Genomic DNA, 16,842 nt, shown 5'->3' on the forward strand with positions numbered 1-16,842 from the left:
TGTGTGTGTGTGTGTGTGTGTGTGTGTGTGTGTGTGTGTGTGTGTGTACTTCACGCGTTGAAAGTTCTACTTTTTTTTTCTGAGCTCGGTTAATTAAAACCGCAGGGCTCCCGAAGAAATCCGTCGACGTCGAGCTTGTTCGCAATTAACCGCCTTTGTTCTCTCCCTTCGGGCTTTTCCCCCTCGTCCCTCGATTACGCCAATCCGATACGCGCGGTAGACGTTTGTACGGATCGACTGGTTTCCCATCTTTTCGCGGGTGCAGACTTGGGTATAGACGGGACCGCGAGGTTTTCGTCCTGAGGAGGCGTGGCGCGAGATACGCACGCCTTTGACTCCACTCCTTACGGCCGTGTCTCCGCCCACCGCGGCGGCGGCACCGCCCCAAAAGACTTTTCTACATACCCTTTGACTTCACAGTGTCGAAAGGGAGCCAAATTACGCGCGCGAGGTCGATAGGCGACAAGAATTTACAGATTTCGTTTAGTCGCAGTCGTCGAAAGGGCGGAGTCAAGTCTTCCACAGAACGAGGACCGCCTACTCGACGTCGCGTCTATACGCAATTCCTTTTTCTTTTTCTCTACTAAAGATTTTACGTTTTTTTTTTTTTTCAATTTTTTTTTGTTTGTATATCGTACCCGCGACCGCGAGCAACGAACGCGACGACAGCGCTGACGCAGTTTACGCCAGCACCGCTCGCCAACGTCGAAAAATAATAACGTGTCTCGAATCGAGAACCAAATCGCGGAACCGAAAAGCGTGAAACCGTGCTCTAGTTTGTCATCGACGATTGTGCTTCCTTTTCCGTCATCGGATCGAATTCCTCCGAGGCTCGGAACGATGTTTCCGTATCAGGGGGACAAAGCAGACGTCGCGTTGCCCGCGACGTTTCAACGAAAACGAGACGTGGTGGCTCCTCAACGAAAAGAAAAGCGACGAAAACATGAGAATGTGTATATATGTATACGGCGGCGACGACGTTCATGCAAATCAAAAGGATAGACGAGAGCGGCGAGCTTCCGTTCCCTCTCGTGGTAGTCACCGCTTTCAAGTAACCAAATCGGGACCGCCCACTCGCTCTATAGCAAGGTGGGCGTTTTTCATCTCGAGATGAGGCCAATATAGCCGACGAATCGCCGGACGTAAAACGTTTTAGGGAGAGGGGGACGACTGCTCGAATTCGGGGGCCGAAAATTCGATGTTGAAAGGGGGGACTATCGCGTTCGGAGATTGCTTCTCGGAGGAGCGACATGGAAAGCGTCGTGGAAGCTCGCGACTCGACGCCACCGAACCATCATTGGGGCTATTCCTCCACGGGTCTCGTCGTCGATTGGTCGGGGACAGGGGGCGCGTACCGACGACGACCTGTCTCCGATCGATCCATGACACGTATCATCAGTGATCGTTTCATCTCTCGTCTCGGTCGAGGAAGAAGCGCTCGGAGTCTCCCACTTTAAAATCTACCGTTCGCCGATCTATCTTATTTACTCGTTTCCTCCGTGCCCCAGGCTTCCAATAAATTTGGTCTCCCTTTAAAAATATGTACAATACTCGTCGGCACTCGACAATTTACACGCCGTATTCACCCTAGCTCGCGCTACTCCGCCTGCTCTCCTGCGCTTCTTCCTCGAGCGACGACTCATCTTCCTCCTCATCCTCCTCTTCCTCCTCCTCCTCACGTTCTTGCTCGACGCGTTCTCATCCGTTACATCGCGAGGGTGGTTTCTTCTTTCGCTGTCGTACGTCTCCTCGGCACTGGTCGGTTTCGTTAGTTGCCGCGTATTCGATTCTTCTCGCAGAGACCACCCCGTTGGCGAGATCGCGTGCGCGGGACACTGTGCTTGGCGCCACCTCGAAGTGTCCCTCCGATTGGCGCGTCACGCGACCCTTTTTGGACAGACAGGGGTTCGAGTGGGTGCGTGCTCGCGGCCCGATGTTTCGTGCGGCGATCTTCGCACGCTCCAATGCTTTCTTCCTCCTCATCTTCCTCGTCTTCTTTCTTGTTCCCTGTCTCCTGTCTCCTCCGCAAGCCCACCCTACAGACCGATACGTTTCTTCATCGTGCTCTCTGTTCCCTCCGCTTCTTCGTCTTCATCCGCGCCCTCAAGTGCTCCCCCTCCGCTTTCTTCCGCCGCCACCGCGCCATCTCTTTGTCTGCGAACAAGCCCAGAGGTATGGACGTGAGAATTTATTTGTCGAGGATCTGTTGCTCTTTTACTCCCTTCTCGCCAGCGTCGAGGGAGAAGGGTGAAATTTACATTCTACGCGTTCGGCCGGATACGCGGTGGTTTATACCGGACAGCGCGTCAGGGGAGGAAAGTATAGGGATTCTCGCTGTGAAACGACCGTGTTACTTGAAAATAGATTTGAGACATTTTTATTTTATATTTTTTGTTGTTTACGCGAGGAATCTGACAGCAAAGAGAAATACAGTAGAACCTCGTTTGTACGAACGGAGTCATACTTAGCATAGGATATGGGAGGGCGTAGCTGAGCTCAGTAACCTCTAGCCTTCCATAGTTAAGCTCAGTACTCTCTAGCTTCCTGCAGCTGAGCTCAGTACCCTCTATATCCCTTGATAGCGGAGCTCAGGACTCTCTATCCCCCTATAGCTGACCTCAGTACCTTCTACTCTCCCATAATTAAGCTCAATACTCTCTATCCCCCTATAGCTGAGCACAGCACCCTCTAGCTCCCTACAGTAAAGCTCGCTACGCTTTTTCTCGTCTACCAAAATTAGTGTTTGTGTTTGTAAAAGCAACTATGCCTTCCATCCATTAAAAAGGGAACAGTGTTACTTTTCGCCCGAATCGCGCGAAGCCAACGCGAAACGAACCGCGCCTCGGTAATTGAAGAAAGTAAACTAAACGCAGCAATTTGCACGTCGACGGTTCTAAAAACGCGGAAGACGCATCGCTCCCGAGACGTTTCACTTGCCCCGCAGCACGAACATTTGAAAACCGGTCGCGGCAATTTAAAAATGGTCTTTGTGCACGGAAGATGCGCATTTATAAGGCACGGGCTATACACGCCCGGTGAAATGGCTGCCATTCAGTAGGTGGCGTTAAAGATGCTCTTCCGAATCGAGCTTTTAACGCTATTTTATTTAGAACGTGACTTTAATACATCGCTCGGCGTAAAGAAAAAACGAGGAGCGTTTCGGCGTCGTCCATTGTTCGAGTGGCATACAGAATGTAATTGGTGCTAAAAAAAAAAAACATCGAGTGAAAGGACGCCACGGGTCCTCGACGTCGCGTGCTCGCGTATGCAGCCCGATATCTTCAACGATAACAAAAAAAAAATTAATAAATGAATAAAATAAAAAAGTGTCACCCGCAATTTTGAGCAAACGTGGCCCGCTCACAAGTGGCGAAACTGGCAAACGAGCGATTGTGTCGTCGAAAACACCATGCACCGAGGCGTTGAACGACTGAAAAGTGATTTCAAACGCGGACAAAAGATTCACGAAAAAGAAAGAGAAATACACGGTCGTTGGTCTTGGTATCTCTTATGCCTGACGCCTCTATTCACGAGATTCGGCAGAATTTCTTAATTAAAATCGCACACTTTAGTTCGCAATTGTATTGTACGTATCAGACGTTCACGTGGACGAGTGCGCGAGCTTGCGGGGCATTATAAATTATGCTCGGGAATCGTTGAAACCTTTTCACCGAATGGCAAGGAAAATTCAACGCGATTTTGAATAAGATATTAATCAGTGTATGGATAGTCGAGGGAGTATGCAATAATGTATTTTTAACGAGATAGCTTCTTTTGGTACGAAGTGACGTTTGCGAGAGGATTTAGGTGAAACGAGGAAATTGGGTTAAATTTAGAAAAGCCGGAGCTTCTATCCTTACCTAAAGATTGTCCATCATTTCGGAAAGGGTCAGCCTGGAGGTGGACATAGCGACGCCACTATCGCTGCTGCTCTGCACGCTGCTGTGATCATCGGTGTCCGATTGGTTGCTCGTATAACCGATCACGTCTACTTCATCTGTAACAAAACAGAGACACACGTTCAACACTGCTTACTCCAACTAAATACTGCCTCCAAGTTTAATACAATCAGATACAAAACAATTTCTCATCATATCAAATGGAGTGGTGGAAGTAGTCATCTTGTACTCGTCTAGTCTTGACTCTGTCATAGCCTAAGAGTTTAATATATACTACATAGAAAATTCTCGTCTATAGCGTAGAATTTTTTTAAATATTCTAAATTTTCTAAATAGCCCCGTGGTCAAAGTGTTACAATATAAACCGAATACAGTCCCAACCCCGAAAAGCGTAACGCGATTTCGCTTCGTAAATCGCGAAACGTTTGACGAAACATGAAATCCCTTCCTAGAAATTCGCCCAGGGGCGTATTTCACGCGGTAACACCGTGAAACGTTGTCGACAAAATGATAAATAATCGCGCCGTTACAATACGATCGAATAATTCGCGTCATACGGTAATACTGTCCGTGGGGGCTTTTCGTTAGATAATTTAAAAAACGCAGGTGCGCAGGATGCGCGTAGTAAATTGTAGACGCGATCGGACAGCTGCGGCTCGTAAATATAAGCGGGGTAACAATCCCCGGATTCGAAAACGTTCGCGAACTCCGTACGAATCGATATCGTTCGCGTACACGCCTTTCAAACTGGCGCACGTGTGCTCTCTCTAGGCAGCTTTTTTTTCCCCCTGCGGCCCTGTCGCGTGTTCAATAATCCCGCTCGAAATGCCAATTTTCGTATTTTACCGTCGTCGGAAATTCACCGCCCTGGGGGCGCTTGCCGTTCGGCCATTTTTTAATTCGTCGTTTACGTATTTTGTGAAATTGATCGATTTTGCTGTACCTTCGCGGGAGTATCGTCAACGGATTAGGGACATTCTTACGATTAAAATGAAACCAATCACGATTATATTCCAGTTTCTAGTATTTTATGTATATATGTATTTATATTTAGTATTAGATATTTTTAAGTGCAAGAGAATACGTCGATACTCGAGCGGCACCGCTTTGAAGTACGGTCGCCGAGCAACTTTGTATAACGATCGTATTTAAGTAGAACTACGAATCTAGGGTTATTTATTTCCCTCCTTTCTTCTTATCTTCGATTTATTTAAAAAATACAGTAGACCATTAACCAGATATCTTTCATCCGAATAAGAGTGTGACGAAACCAGTTTAGGTTAGTCCGGTGTAACCCTAGTTTCCTCCCTTAATCGACGTGATTGGTGAAAAGTATACGATCACCCCCGGAGGCGTTTGATAATTTTCTTCGGTTTCGACCGAGCTGTTTAGTTGGCTGCACTGGACGCACTTAGCGCGGGAGTTTAATTAAATTGACACGGGAACGGGAGGGCCACCGTTTGGAACGTGTACAGCTTGTTTTCGCGTGGCGATGGCGGAAAGTTTTCAATGGGAAGCGAACAGCTTCGTGGCTGCGGGAGTATACTAAGCTCGGATGGTAGTTCGAAGCTACTTTGGAAGGATGACAGCACTGGGGGCCGAATTGAAAGAATTCCAAACTTTCGGGGGAGCGTTTAGAAATGTAAATACACCTAAAGGTGAACGATATTCACTCCCCCAAAAAATGACCTCAGTATACAAATATTGCAACGCTATACATTTCAAATCAAATCTCCCAGAACTAGGTGAAACAAATTACAGAATCTAAACTTCGCGTTATTTCGTAACTCGGATCTTTTTCTCTCCACTTTTCGCAACAATTCCATCCAAAAAAAAATCATTGCGTCGAAAAATCCTCCGGTCTTTCTTTACCGCGCGTCATCTTGACCTGCAGCAACCCGCTTCCTCTGTTTCAACTAAAAAAAAACAAAAAAAGTATCGGGGGAACAGAAGGCGTTCGAGCATTTTACGAATCGTAAGTCGCCGCGACGCGAGAAGCATCAAAGTCTCGTTAAACTAGTTCGAGCGTGGATCGAGGCACCTTCGACCCTTCGGCTGGAATATCCCCGCCTAGCCCGAGGCGTATACACGAAATTGTTTGCTGTTCTCGAATTCTGGGGTGCGGTGTACAGCCGGTGAAATTTTTTATCGCGCCCCTCGCTCTTTCCCGGGGCACCCTCTTGGCGTACACACACGAAAATCGTCGCCCACCCTCCCCCTCCGCCCCACCCTCGCCCCTCCGGGGATATCGAGGATCGTTGCACCAGGAACGAGCGTCCGCCCTTCGACGACACTCGTCGCGCCGAGCCATCGGTGATTTTCGCCTCTGGAAAGTACATGGTGTCTCGTTCCGAGGGAAATATGCTTCGCGACCGGACTGCGTGGATGTTTATGCAAATGCATATTTTATATGCATACGTGGAAACGCGCGCTGGGACGCGAAATGCATCCTGGCATGCAAAATATGCGTACTTGTATGCGGGGAACGCGTGAACGTGCAGAAGGTATGCAAAATGCGCGGGTGTCGTCGTCGTTGAGCGGTAGACAATCCGGATCGTATATACGCGGCTTCGGAGACGGCAGTCGACGTTCCGGATCGCGTATATGCGACGCCGGGGAAGGAAAGGAGGCTGACGCGCGGCGCTCGCGGCGAGGGGTTAAATATGATTAAGTATTAATAGAAACAGTGAAATTACGGCGCGGGAAGCGCAAGGTTCAAGGCGAAGTCGCCGAGCGGAAGAGGCGGGGACTCGGTTAATCGCGCCCACGGCGATTCTCGATCACAGACGCGGGGCACGAAAATAGTCGATATTGAACTTGGCGATCGGTGTCACGATGAAAACCGTCCTTAAGACGGTTCTGCGTCACCGTTGGAAACCGTCGAGCTGCTCGCACGCTCGTGAAATATAACCAGCGTCCACACCCACGCCTCTGTTCGAGCTCACGTACATGTACCCGCGCGTCGTCGCGAAAAGAGAGCGGAAGTGGAAAGTAGGGAGGGAGGGGCCAGAGTATACTCGCACCAAACCGAAGAAAAAGACGGCCGAGGGAGGGGGTGTTCCGTGTAAATGTACCAGAAACAGCGCGAGGGAAGAAGGGCGGTAGGAACAGGGAGCTAAAAGGGAGGAAAAATCTAAAAAGCGAGACGGTGAAAAATTAAAAGAGGAGAAAACGCACGCGCGGCAGCGAGCTGGGCGAACGGGACGAAATGTAAAAATTAGAGGAGAGGTATCGAACAACGGAGCGCCGGGCAGAAAGAGAAATGAACTGTGCGCGAGCGTCGTGCCGGAGACAACAAAATGCGATAGGAACGGAAAAAAGGGCTCGCGGAGAAAGAAGAGACGCAGAGGAACACAAGGGGAAGGAAGCTGCGACGCCAGCGGAGGGATGATGGGGAGAGAGAGAAAAAAAAAATCGCGCACAGCGGCCGGGGGTACCTGTGCACAGCGCACGTTTCGTTGGTAAACACAGTGGGGCAATGGTGGCGCACCCGAGAGGTTTGTTAAGCGATATCCTTGCCGGTTACTACTGGAAAAACTGCCTGTGGGATTTAAGAAGATATTTTCCCTCGAAGAATGATACTGCCGGCCAGGGGTATCTGGGATACCTTATGTTTCAAAGGAGAGGACAGCCAATGGGCATCCGTATTGCCAAAAGGGAGACTGCAGAAATACCTGAGCTTATCTGTGACAACCTGATAGGTAGATACGTGGAACTTGGTCGCTGCCATTCGAAGAAACAGTGAGCTGTAGTCAAATGGTCCATCAGTGCCAGGAAGCGACACTACTCTTGCGACAAACACCATATTCGTATAATATTATATTTGTGTTATGCAATGAAATTCATATTGATTATACGATAATACTACAATATGAATATCATATTATTCGAATATAGTGTCGCCTTGATAGCAATACAATACGAATGCCATTCCACACGCATCGATATACCCTAGTCGTCTCTAGTCCACTGATTCCTTAAAGTCTCTTCTCCCAAGTAGCATCGGTTCTTCCTTGAACTATCGACATCCTGCGCTCAAGGACACCCTCGTCCTCCCCCAGCAGTGTTCGTAACCTCGCACCGACAACACGTCCACCGTCGCGTCGTCCCGGCAAGTCCCGTATAAATTATCAGGAAGATTTTATCACCGCTCGGAGGGCCTCGCGGCTGCGAGCGAAACGAGAGTATATTTCGCTGGCTGTTTCGTCTCCTTAGCGTAACATATGGCCGTGGGCTACCAATAAGAAGTGTTCCGTCGACGAAACAACCATGCCCTGCCTCCGCGCGGGGAAGGACAACGTGTCTAACCTCTCCGCGTCGTTACATCCCGCGGGAGCGACACTCTCGCGACACACGAACCACCACCAATCATCCCTCGCACCGCGTAGTTTGTCAGTTTTCTAAGGGCAACGGGAAAATTTGTCGACGCCCCGGGATATATGCGGCAACGTGAGTGGCTCGCATGGCCACTTCCGTTCGCGGATACCTAGGAGAAAGTTTGGGGAGAAGAGGTAGCCTAGAATTCTAGGGGAAGGTCATGGATGATTAGTTGGAACCATTGGTTTATTTGACGATTTTAAAAGTTCCTCCATTTTGGATTACTGGAGAGTCTAGGGTCCTCAGACTCATCTATAGAGGACCTTCCATTTTGGAGAACTAGTCCATTCTGGATCCTCAGACTCCTATTTATAGGGATCCCTCCATTTTGGAGTACTACTAAATCTATACATTTGATGAACCCTCGGTGGAGCTAGGGTCCTTTCCTGGTCCCAATGAATCTAAATTCCTACGATCGAATCGAAAGAGTGATATCCGCGAACTTCTACTGTACCAACCCCGTCCTCCATTTTCGTTTTATGAAACGAGCCCGGGTCCAAGAAATACCCGCTGGATTTATCACCCATTGAACTCGGTCGTTCGCGCGTAGGGGGCGCGGAACCCCGTTCTTTAGAGGCGGCTACGCTCCTACTTATAAATTGCTGATTTACACGACCGCGATAATACCATTACGGTTGTGGTTTTCCTCGGTGTGCTTGGCGACGGTGCTTTTTGCCAGCGACCGCTTCCAATCCGCAACTCGGTAAAAGGCGTTTTACTCGAGGAACTCGTGCCCTTTTTGCTCCTCCTCGCGCCGCGACGTTACACGTTTACTTCCACCTTAAACGATACGAAACGCGCAAAAAAGAAAGGGGGGGAAAAAAAGAGAACGAGACGTATCCCCGAGGCGAGTGTAAACGGATTAAGGAATATCGCTGGCGTTGGCCAGGAACAATGAGTAACGGGAAACGAAGTGGTTTTGGTCCAAACAGAAAGAAAGAGGAAGAAGGAGGGTACGTAAACAGGAACTGTGGAATCGAGAAGCCAAGGATAGGCTTAAGACAGTGGTAAGCCTAGCTGATCACCGTTTATCCGAGTTAATCGTCGAAAGAATTTATAAATCAACTCCACACGTACAAGCTACAAACGTATATATACGTCCGCATGCATTGCTCCGAACAGCGTTCCGACGCTATTTTAACCGTATTCCTTGAATATTCGAACCACGAAAATGTCCGAGTATCCGCAAACGGAAAAATGCACCCAGTGTCGGTCCTAAGCGCAAGGCGGATCTCGGTGAGCGGGGTCGTTGACATACACAGACGACGAAGAAAAATGTTTTCTTATTGCGCCGACGCTCGGCATTGACATAACGGTTGTTTGCCTTCGGTAGGCGTGTATCGCGACGACGATGCCGCGGCGTTCGAGCACGTACGCGCGCGTCGCTTGAAAATATTTTTAACGAACCGCGTCGGGGATTATTTTCGGTCGCTGACACACTTCGCTCGGGAAAGAGACGCGGCCCGATAAAGAAGAGGGTAGGAGAGGCCGAGGGGGCGGGAGGGTTGAGTGCAGAGAAGCGCGAGAAAGACGCAGAGGAAATCCACGGGAGAGGAGAGAAGAGCCGAAACACTCTCGCTTTTTTCCCATTTACCTCTCTCCGCGCTCTGCCGCTCTCTTTACCGCTCCCCTCTCCCCTCTCCCCTCTACCCCGCTCTCGTTGGCTTCGGACTTGGTCGCACGAACGGTACGGCTATTGCGTCACGACATTAAGGAGTGCCTCCAGTTGTTTACAATTATTTTTGTCGCCGTCAGAGCGCGTGGATCCACCGTTACGAAGCGCCACGCTAAAGATAGCTGGTCCGCCATTGATCCGAGACGATACGTCTTCGCGAAATTCTTGGGCTTCCTCTAGACGGGCCAATTTTCTTATTTTATCGGCCGTTCATTCGGTGAGCTGATGTTTCTATTTAATTCGATAAGGTTAATTCTATTTAATCAATTAATCGTTTCTTTTTGTTTGATAAGAGAGCATTTAATATCTTGGTATTTTTGTAATAGTTAGACTCCGGATGTTTGTGCAAATTCGCGTCTTTATATAGATAATGAAGTGAAATTTAAATGAACGTGTTTTTTTATCTCTCAAACGGTGTAACGTGAATTTTCTTTACAACGTATTATACATTTTAGAAGTTTCGCGCGACCCCGTAAATTTGCTCACATTTTCACACGCTATGAAAGCATAAACTTCCGCAGACCGCTGATAACGCACCACTTCTTCGGTATTCGCGAGAAAGTTGGTATTCTTTAAATATTTCTGCGCGCTCGAGGGCTGTTAAAACACTGTTTCCCCATTTGTTTTTAACAAACGTCCCGGAGACAATTCGTTATTTTCCCCTGAAACTCCTCCGCGCTTATCTGACTCTCCTCGGCGCGTACTTAAATCAACGTAAACGATCCCAAAAGCACTTCCCACGGTTTATAGAAGAGGTAACGCGCGGCGAACACTGCGACAACGTATTCGCTCTTTCCACTTTGACTAATTTATAGGTTGGTAGATCGCCAGGGTTCGAGCATCTGACATTTATCCCCGTGATTTTTCTGCTACCGCGCTATGCATCGAGTGAAAGATAGAGGGAGACAGAGAGAGAAATGTCATCCCGAGAACGAATGAAAGTTACTCTAAGATAGATATCGCAATAATGTGTAACAAATCTCCGTATTCTCCTCGCAGCGTGGAAGATGCACGGGCTTGTCAACGTTCCGCCTCCATCGCAATACTTTGCGGGGTTACAGAGTCGGGATGAAAACGAAACAAGAGAGAGAGAGAGAGAGAGAGAGAGAGAGAGAGAGAGAGAGAGAGATAGATAGAGAGAGAGAGAGATAGAGAGAGAGAGAGAGAGAGAGAGAGAGAGAGAGAGAGAGAGAGAGAGAGAGAGAGAGAGAGAGAGAGCGAGGGAGAGAGAGAGAGAGGAAAAAAAAGAAGGAAAGACGAGCTATTCTTTCATTATGCAACTCTTGTTACGTAACCGTGTGATGCAACGAATTCTTTTTCTTGGATAAAAGCGACATTTTTAAATTCTACGGTCCGTTCGCGTAACAAACGTTCCATTTTACGGTGTTCTTTCAGGGAGACTTTATTGTCAGCGGTACAAAAGTCCGCCGCTCTACGGTCGGATGTCACGTGACCGTAATCTTGACGTTTATATTACATCAGAGGAGGGGAGATTTTTATACGCGAATGAACACCTGAGCGATTATCAAATAAATTACTGACGAGTCCACTGGCAGGACCAGGACCTCCTCCCTCGCTCTCAAACCACCACATATTTTTCCCCGCTCGTCGAGCTATCCGAGAGTAAAAAAATCGCGCAAGCCTCGATGAGAGCTCACCGAGCAAAGAAACACCGATATCTATCTCGAAGATATTTAAAGTGGATAGAACGTTCGGAGAGAACGTTCAAGAAAGGGGGTAAGGACCCCAACGGAACACCGTAGCCACGGTTGATTTCGCGGAGAGGGAATTTTCGCTTCCCTTTGCCGCGGACAATGAGCAGCGAGAGAGAAAGGATTCCCTCGGAGACAAGAAAAGTCGCGGGAGCGCGGGAAGGGAGGGGAAAGACGATGAAAAAGAATTTCGCGAGCTTAACGGAACAGGCCGGGCTCGAGATGCGACGGCATTGAAAGGCGCCGTTAAAGCGAAATTAACCGTGATCCGTAGCTGAGGTTGCCCTCCGTCTCGCCGTAATTAATCGGCCGGTTCGTGAAGTTTAATTGTCGGCGAGCTAGGTACACGGCGATTCTCGATTTTGACTAAGCTCCTTTCGAGGGCCGCTTCTCGGTGAACCGAGACGACTATTCGTCGCTTCTGTTCGTTGCTGCGGATGCAAATAACACGGGGAGGAGAGCCACTTTCGCGAGAATCGGCAATTAGGCTGCCTGAACGAGTTTCGATGTTGAGAGCGTCAGTCATTTTTGGTCGATAGATGCTATAGACACAAGGAACAGTCCCGTTGTTCTGTAGCGATCGTCTTGTTCAAAGGGGAGAATAATCTTTCAAAATTTGGTGTTTGTTGATCTATATTTAATTGAAACTCTTGCCCTCAGGGGCTGTAGCTATGATTTATTGTAGCTACAGTACGGGGTTTAGCGATCCCGAGGTACTCTAGCTATAAGGGGTGCCAATGGGCTCCGATTGACATCCCTAATGGGAGAATTATGAAGAGAGGTATGCCATGAATTAAATGAATGTAAAGAACGAACCAATGTAGACTGTTCTCGTGATATACGTATATATACGTCTGTCGAAAATAACGATCGAGTCTCGTAGAACGCATATATACGGTCGTACATGTATTCCACAGTGTATACATTTATATGCATTTGTCGCGGTATTATCATCGTTATCGCGTCTACGCTATTAATGTCAGAAGGCAACATTAAATCGTCGAAGCCTGAGACCATGAATTAATCTAGATAAATAACTGTCAGCTACAAGAACCAGTTCCCTCCTAAAGAGAGCGTTGTTTATCGACGAATAGCTTTAAATATTTAAGGAACGTGAAAAATATTCAGATACTTTTCTCGGCTATCGTTTTTTTATATTTACGACGGGCGCTATAAAGGGCGCGAGTTAAACGTGTCATCGTGCCGCTTAAGTTCTCCGCACCGCCTACCGTCGGTATTTTTATGGGGCAATAACATCGAAGTATCGCAAAACTTGATCGAACTATCGCTGTAGCCGCACAGAGTGCTCGTTCCGCGACGTCGCCTCGGGTCACTGAATTTCTTTCCCGTTGAAACTTGCCGCCAAAGTAATTAAACGGTGACGGTAATTAATTGCCTCTGCCCGATCGGTCGTTTCTCGCGCCTAGCCCGCCTCGAAACTTTAACACAAGATATTTGTACAAGAGTAAGACCCACGACAGACTCATCGAGCCACCCTCGTATGTACATTGTACACAATGTAAACAATGTACATTGTTTACATCGGTTCCTTAGTATTTTTATCCTCGAATTCGGAAACTGTGACCCAAGCAGTAAATCTCGAGCAAATCCAATGAATTTCGGATACTTCGTCCGCCATCTTGAATCTCTCGCTTCCGTCTCCGCCAGTAGCAATTTTTACCACGGTACAAAAGCATACCCAACGAAGGGTTAAATGGCGTAATCGATCTTCCCGGACGGCACCGCACGCTCCGTTCTCGCAAATACCCTAGCCTTCGCACGCCGAGAATTCGAATAGCGCGAAATCACCGCACACTCTAACGAAGTTACCACATCCTCATCCGTTCGTTCCGTAATTATTTTATCATCCCGGAAAGCCACCTCGGGTTTCGACTGCGAACGAAAACCCCTCGGATTCGGGATATCTCGAGTCGTGTCTCTCGGTGTTTCGCGCGTCGAGGAGGAGGGTGGGTGGGTGGGGGGAGGGGTGGGGTGGGGTACGGTTAATAACACGCGAAATCAGGGAATTTAATACGAGCGAAGAGCATCACAGCCGGCTTAACGCCATTGACTGCGGGACCCGTTGGGACTTTTAGTACCTCCGCCGAGCGATTCGAAGCGTGAATCAGAACGCAATCTCCGCCATTGGAAACGGCAACAGTGTTTTCCCCTGGCGTCCCAGCGGGGCCATCGAGAGCCGCAATGAAATGTTTATAATGGCGCAAATACACGCGTACGATCCGAATGAAATCCCAAACTCGTTTGTATGCAAATTCAAGACTCCGGGCTCCCAGCGATCTCTAATGCCTCTTTTCCCGCGTCCCACCTCCGCCGTCTTTCGCTCGCTTTCTTTCTCCGCCCTTTTATATCATCCCCTATTCCCTCTCCCCCTCCCCACCCCCCCCCCCCCTCTATCCGCCGCCGCGCCTTTCCAAACCCCTGCAACCCATTCCTCGCGTGCACTACCCGGTAATTAAGCGTCGCTAAGAGGCATCGCGTTTTAGCGTTCTTACCTGAAGCTTTCGGTCTTAATTGTTGTTTATCGATCGCGATTTTTTTCCATTTTTTTTTTTCTCGTTTGCACGTGCTCGATCGTCGATCTCGAGCTGCTCGTGTAATTTCACGGGAACGGTAGCGTCGCGCACGGAGAAACGAAAAGGAAAATTAGGAGCCGGGGGACTTAAAGGATCTCCAGCGTTGTTTAATGGCGAATTCTTTGGGAGCGGGATGCGATGTAAATGTAGGTGTATTAAAAGTGATTCGAACGATACGTCTTCCAGTTGTCGCGGAAGTTTGTGCAACACGAAAGTTGCGCATTTACAACCCTTCCAAATTCGCAATTTGTAATTGCGTAATTCTTGCAATAAGCGGTAATTCGATGCCGTTCGAAACTCAATTCGAAAATTCATGAAGATTTCGGAATCTAAGGGAATTACTCGATCGATGCGACCAGTGTTATTTCATCGCGCTTAAACGACGAATCGATGGAAACACGTAATCGTCACTTCGCGTCGCGAATGTTTGTCAGTCCCGATGAAAAATTTCCACGTGGATGCGTACCAAGTGGCGTTTTAAGACAGCGAATGGATCGAAGCGACGGAATAACTTTCTTCCGACTTTTCTACGTTTTTATCGGTTTTTGAAAAATTCGGGAGACCCCGTTTCCAGGTCACCGACGGCGTCAACGAGTTTTTCGACGAACCATCCCGATTTCGCGTCGTGTATTCCCTCCGCTTTCAGAAAGAGTGGAGAAGCTTAAGTCCCCGGGTATCTAGTTTTACTACCGTCGGTAAATTGCGTTTCGTATCAGCTCCGAATTGCGGATTTGGGAAGTAGACGCGAATAAGAAGGGGACGCAAATTGGGGAAAGAAGAGCGTCGGCGTCGCGGTGAAATACTGAAAACGCTCCCGCAAATAAACTGTTTGCTACGGGAGCGCGCCGAGAATTCTTACCACTCAACGATAACGAGATTTAAGTTCGAATACAATAATAAAAAAAAGTTATCTTGTTCATTATACGTTTGTGAGAGTATTATCGATAGATTCTCGAGATTTTTCCAAGGAAAATGAATCCAAACACGGCCCCATTCGAACTACCTTCACTTATTGAAATTTTCCAAATTTTCAAAGTTAATAGAAAATAGTGTTTGGAATCATTTTCATCGGGAAACCATCGCCAGTTTTCTTGATAATACTCTAACAAGCATACAAACCAAATACAGGAACAATTTAATTTTTATTGTACCACCAATTTGTTTTCATTCGAGAAAGAGTAACTTTACGATTATCAACCTCGTGCAGAAAATAACCGAAAATAAATCATAAACATTCATAACGGAAATAGTAATTTATAATCAGGCATGTCACGCGAGTTGTCACCTTAGAATGCGTTTTACAATCGTCGATAAATTTTCGTCGGCGCAAACCATCGTTCCACAGTTACGCGAGAACATTTTGCATATTCGTATCCGATCGATTCCCCGAAACAGATTCTTGCCTCGCCCGGGAGACAAATTGTCCCCGGAACTCCGAGAACTTTAACACCCCCGCGTCTCTCCGTAAGGGAGAATTATGTGATACTTGGATTCAAAGCACGTTTCTCCGTTAGACCGTGAAAAAACTAGAACAAACATGTTTGTCACATGTTACAGAGACACTAGGCGCGCACCATCCCCCTTGCTTCAAAGAGATTTAACAGTATTCTCCCGCGCGCGCGCGTGTGCGTTAAAAAGACAAACGCGATCAGGCCAATCTTTTCCTCCGCGTGTCATCGAATATGTGTCAAAGTTTCCATCACGATTGGTTCGAGGAAAAATAAGTGGCACTATATCGTAGCAGAGGATGTATTTGTAAATTAAAACCTGAAATGTTGCCCTCATGGAAACATTCGCAGAAAGAACTTGCGATTCTTTATGAAGAAATGAATCGAAAATGTGATATGAAATTTTTTCATCAGTCACGCCGATCAAGTCGTGGAACGAGTGTTCAAGTGGAGCGTCTCGAAAACGAACTCTCTTATAGAAAAAGACTATCCTACGTTATCGATTCAAATTTATACGACGAATGAATAATGATAATCAGACACGATGCTCGGTTGAAGTGGCGTTCGTAAACCCAACCTGGAGCGACTTCCTTCGCGGGAGGAAGTGTTCGCGGTTCGTGCTGCGACGGAGATGCCGATAAATATTAGAAATCGGGGGAATGCGATGCTACCGCACTCTATGATTATCCCATACCCGGTAATTCAGCGAAACAACCGACCGTGCCGACTAAACGTTGTCGTCGTCTAAATCCAGCGATACTTTCGCGTGACTAAAGTCTAACGCAGAAACTACGTTCCCAGGACGGACGGTATAGCGTTGTCAGACGTCGATGCCAGGAAATTTGCCTATAAAACGCAGGTATATACGTGGTCTAAATCACACCGTCTACGCCAACAGCGGCGGCCACGTGTGCATTCCCCCGTGTCGTGTCCGTCGCCTGCACACCACCGTCTATGAGCCACATTGGTGACGCGTGCGGCGCTAAGTTATTCTGGAGATTGGCACGAATCCAAAGATCTCTGCCTCCCATACTTCCTTCGACACACGTACGCGTATGCTCTTCCTGTTCTCCCCTCCCCCTTCTCTCTGTCTCTCTCTCTCTCTCTCTCTCTCTCTCTCTCTCTCTCTCTCTCTCT

At 48.0% G+C, this 16,842-nt stretch overlaps 1 protein-coding gene across 4 annotated transcripts in view; it reads right to left on the reverse strand.

Moving 5' to 3' along the window:
• Positions 1-6: 6 nt before the first annotated feature.
• Positions 7-16,842, reverse strand: part of LOC128874835 (max dimerization protein 1-like) — a 172,415-nt gene continuing 155,579 nt past the window's right edge. For all 4 annotated transcript variants that reach the window (XM_054119933.1, XM_054119935.1, XM_054119936.1 and 1 more), the window contains exons 7-8: positions 3,861-3,997; positions 7-2,154 (exon numbers count right to left, since the gene is read on the reverse strand). In XM_054119933.1, the coding sequence (XP_053975908.1) occupies positions 3,861-3,997 (137 nt within the window). In that variant the 3' untranslated portion in view covers positions 7-2,154. The remainder of the gene's footprint in view (positions 2,155-3,860; positions 3,998-16,842) is intronic.

The sequence above is a fragment of the Hylaeus volcanicus genome, chromosome 4 (genome assembly GCF_026283585.1).
Source record: "Hylaeus volcanicus isolate JK05 chromosome 4, UHH_iyHylVolc1.0_haploid, whole genome shotgun sequence".
Classification (NCBI taxonomy): domain Eukaryota; kingdom Metazoa; phylum Arthropoda; class Insecta; order Hymenoptera; family Colletidae; genus Hylaeus; species Hylaeus volcanicus.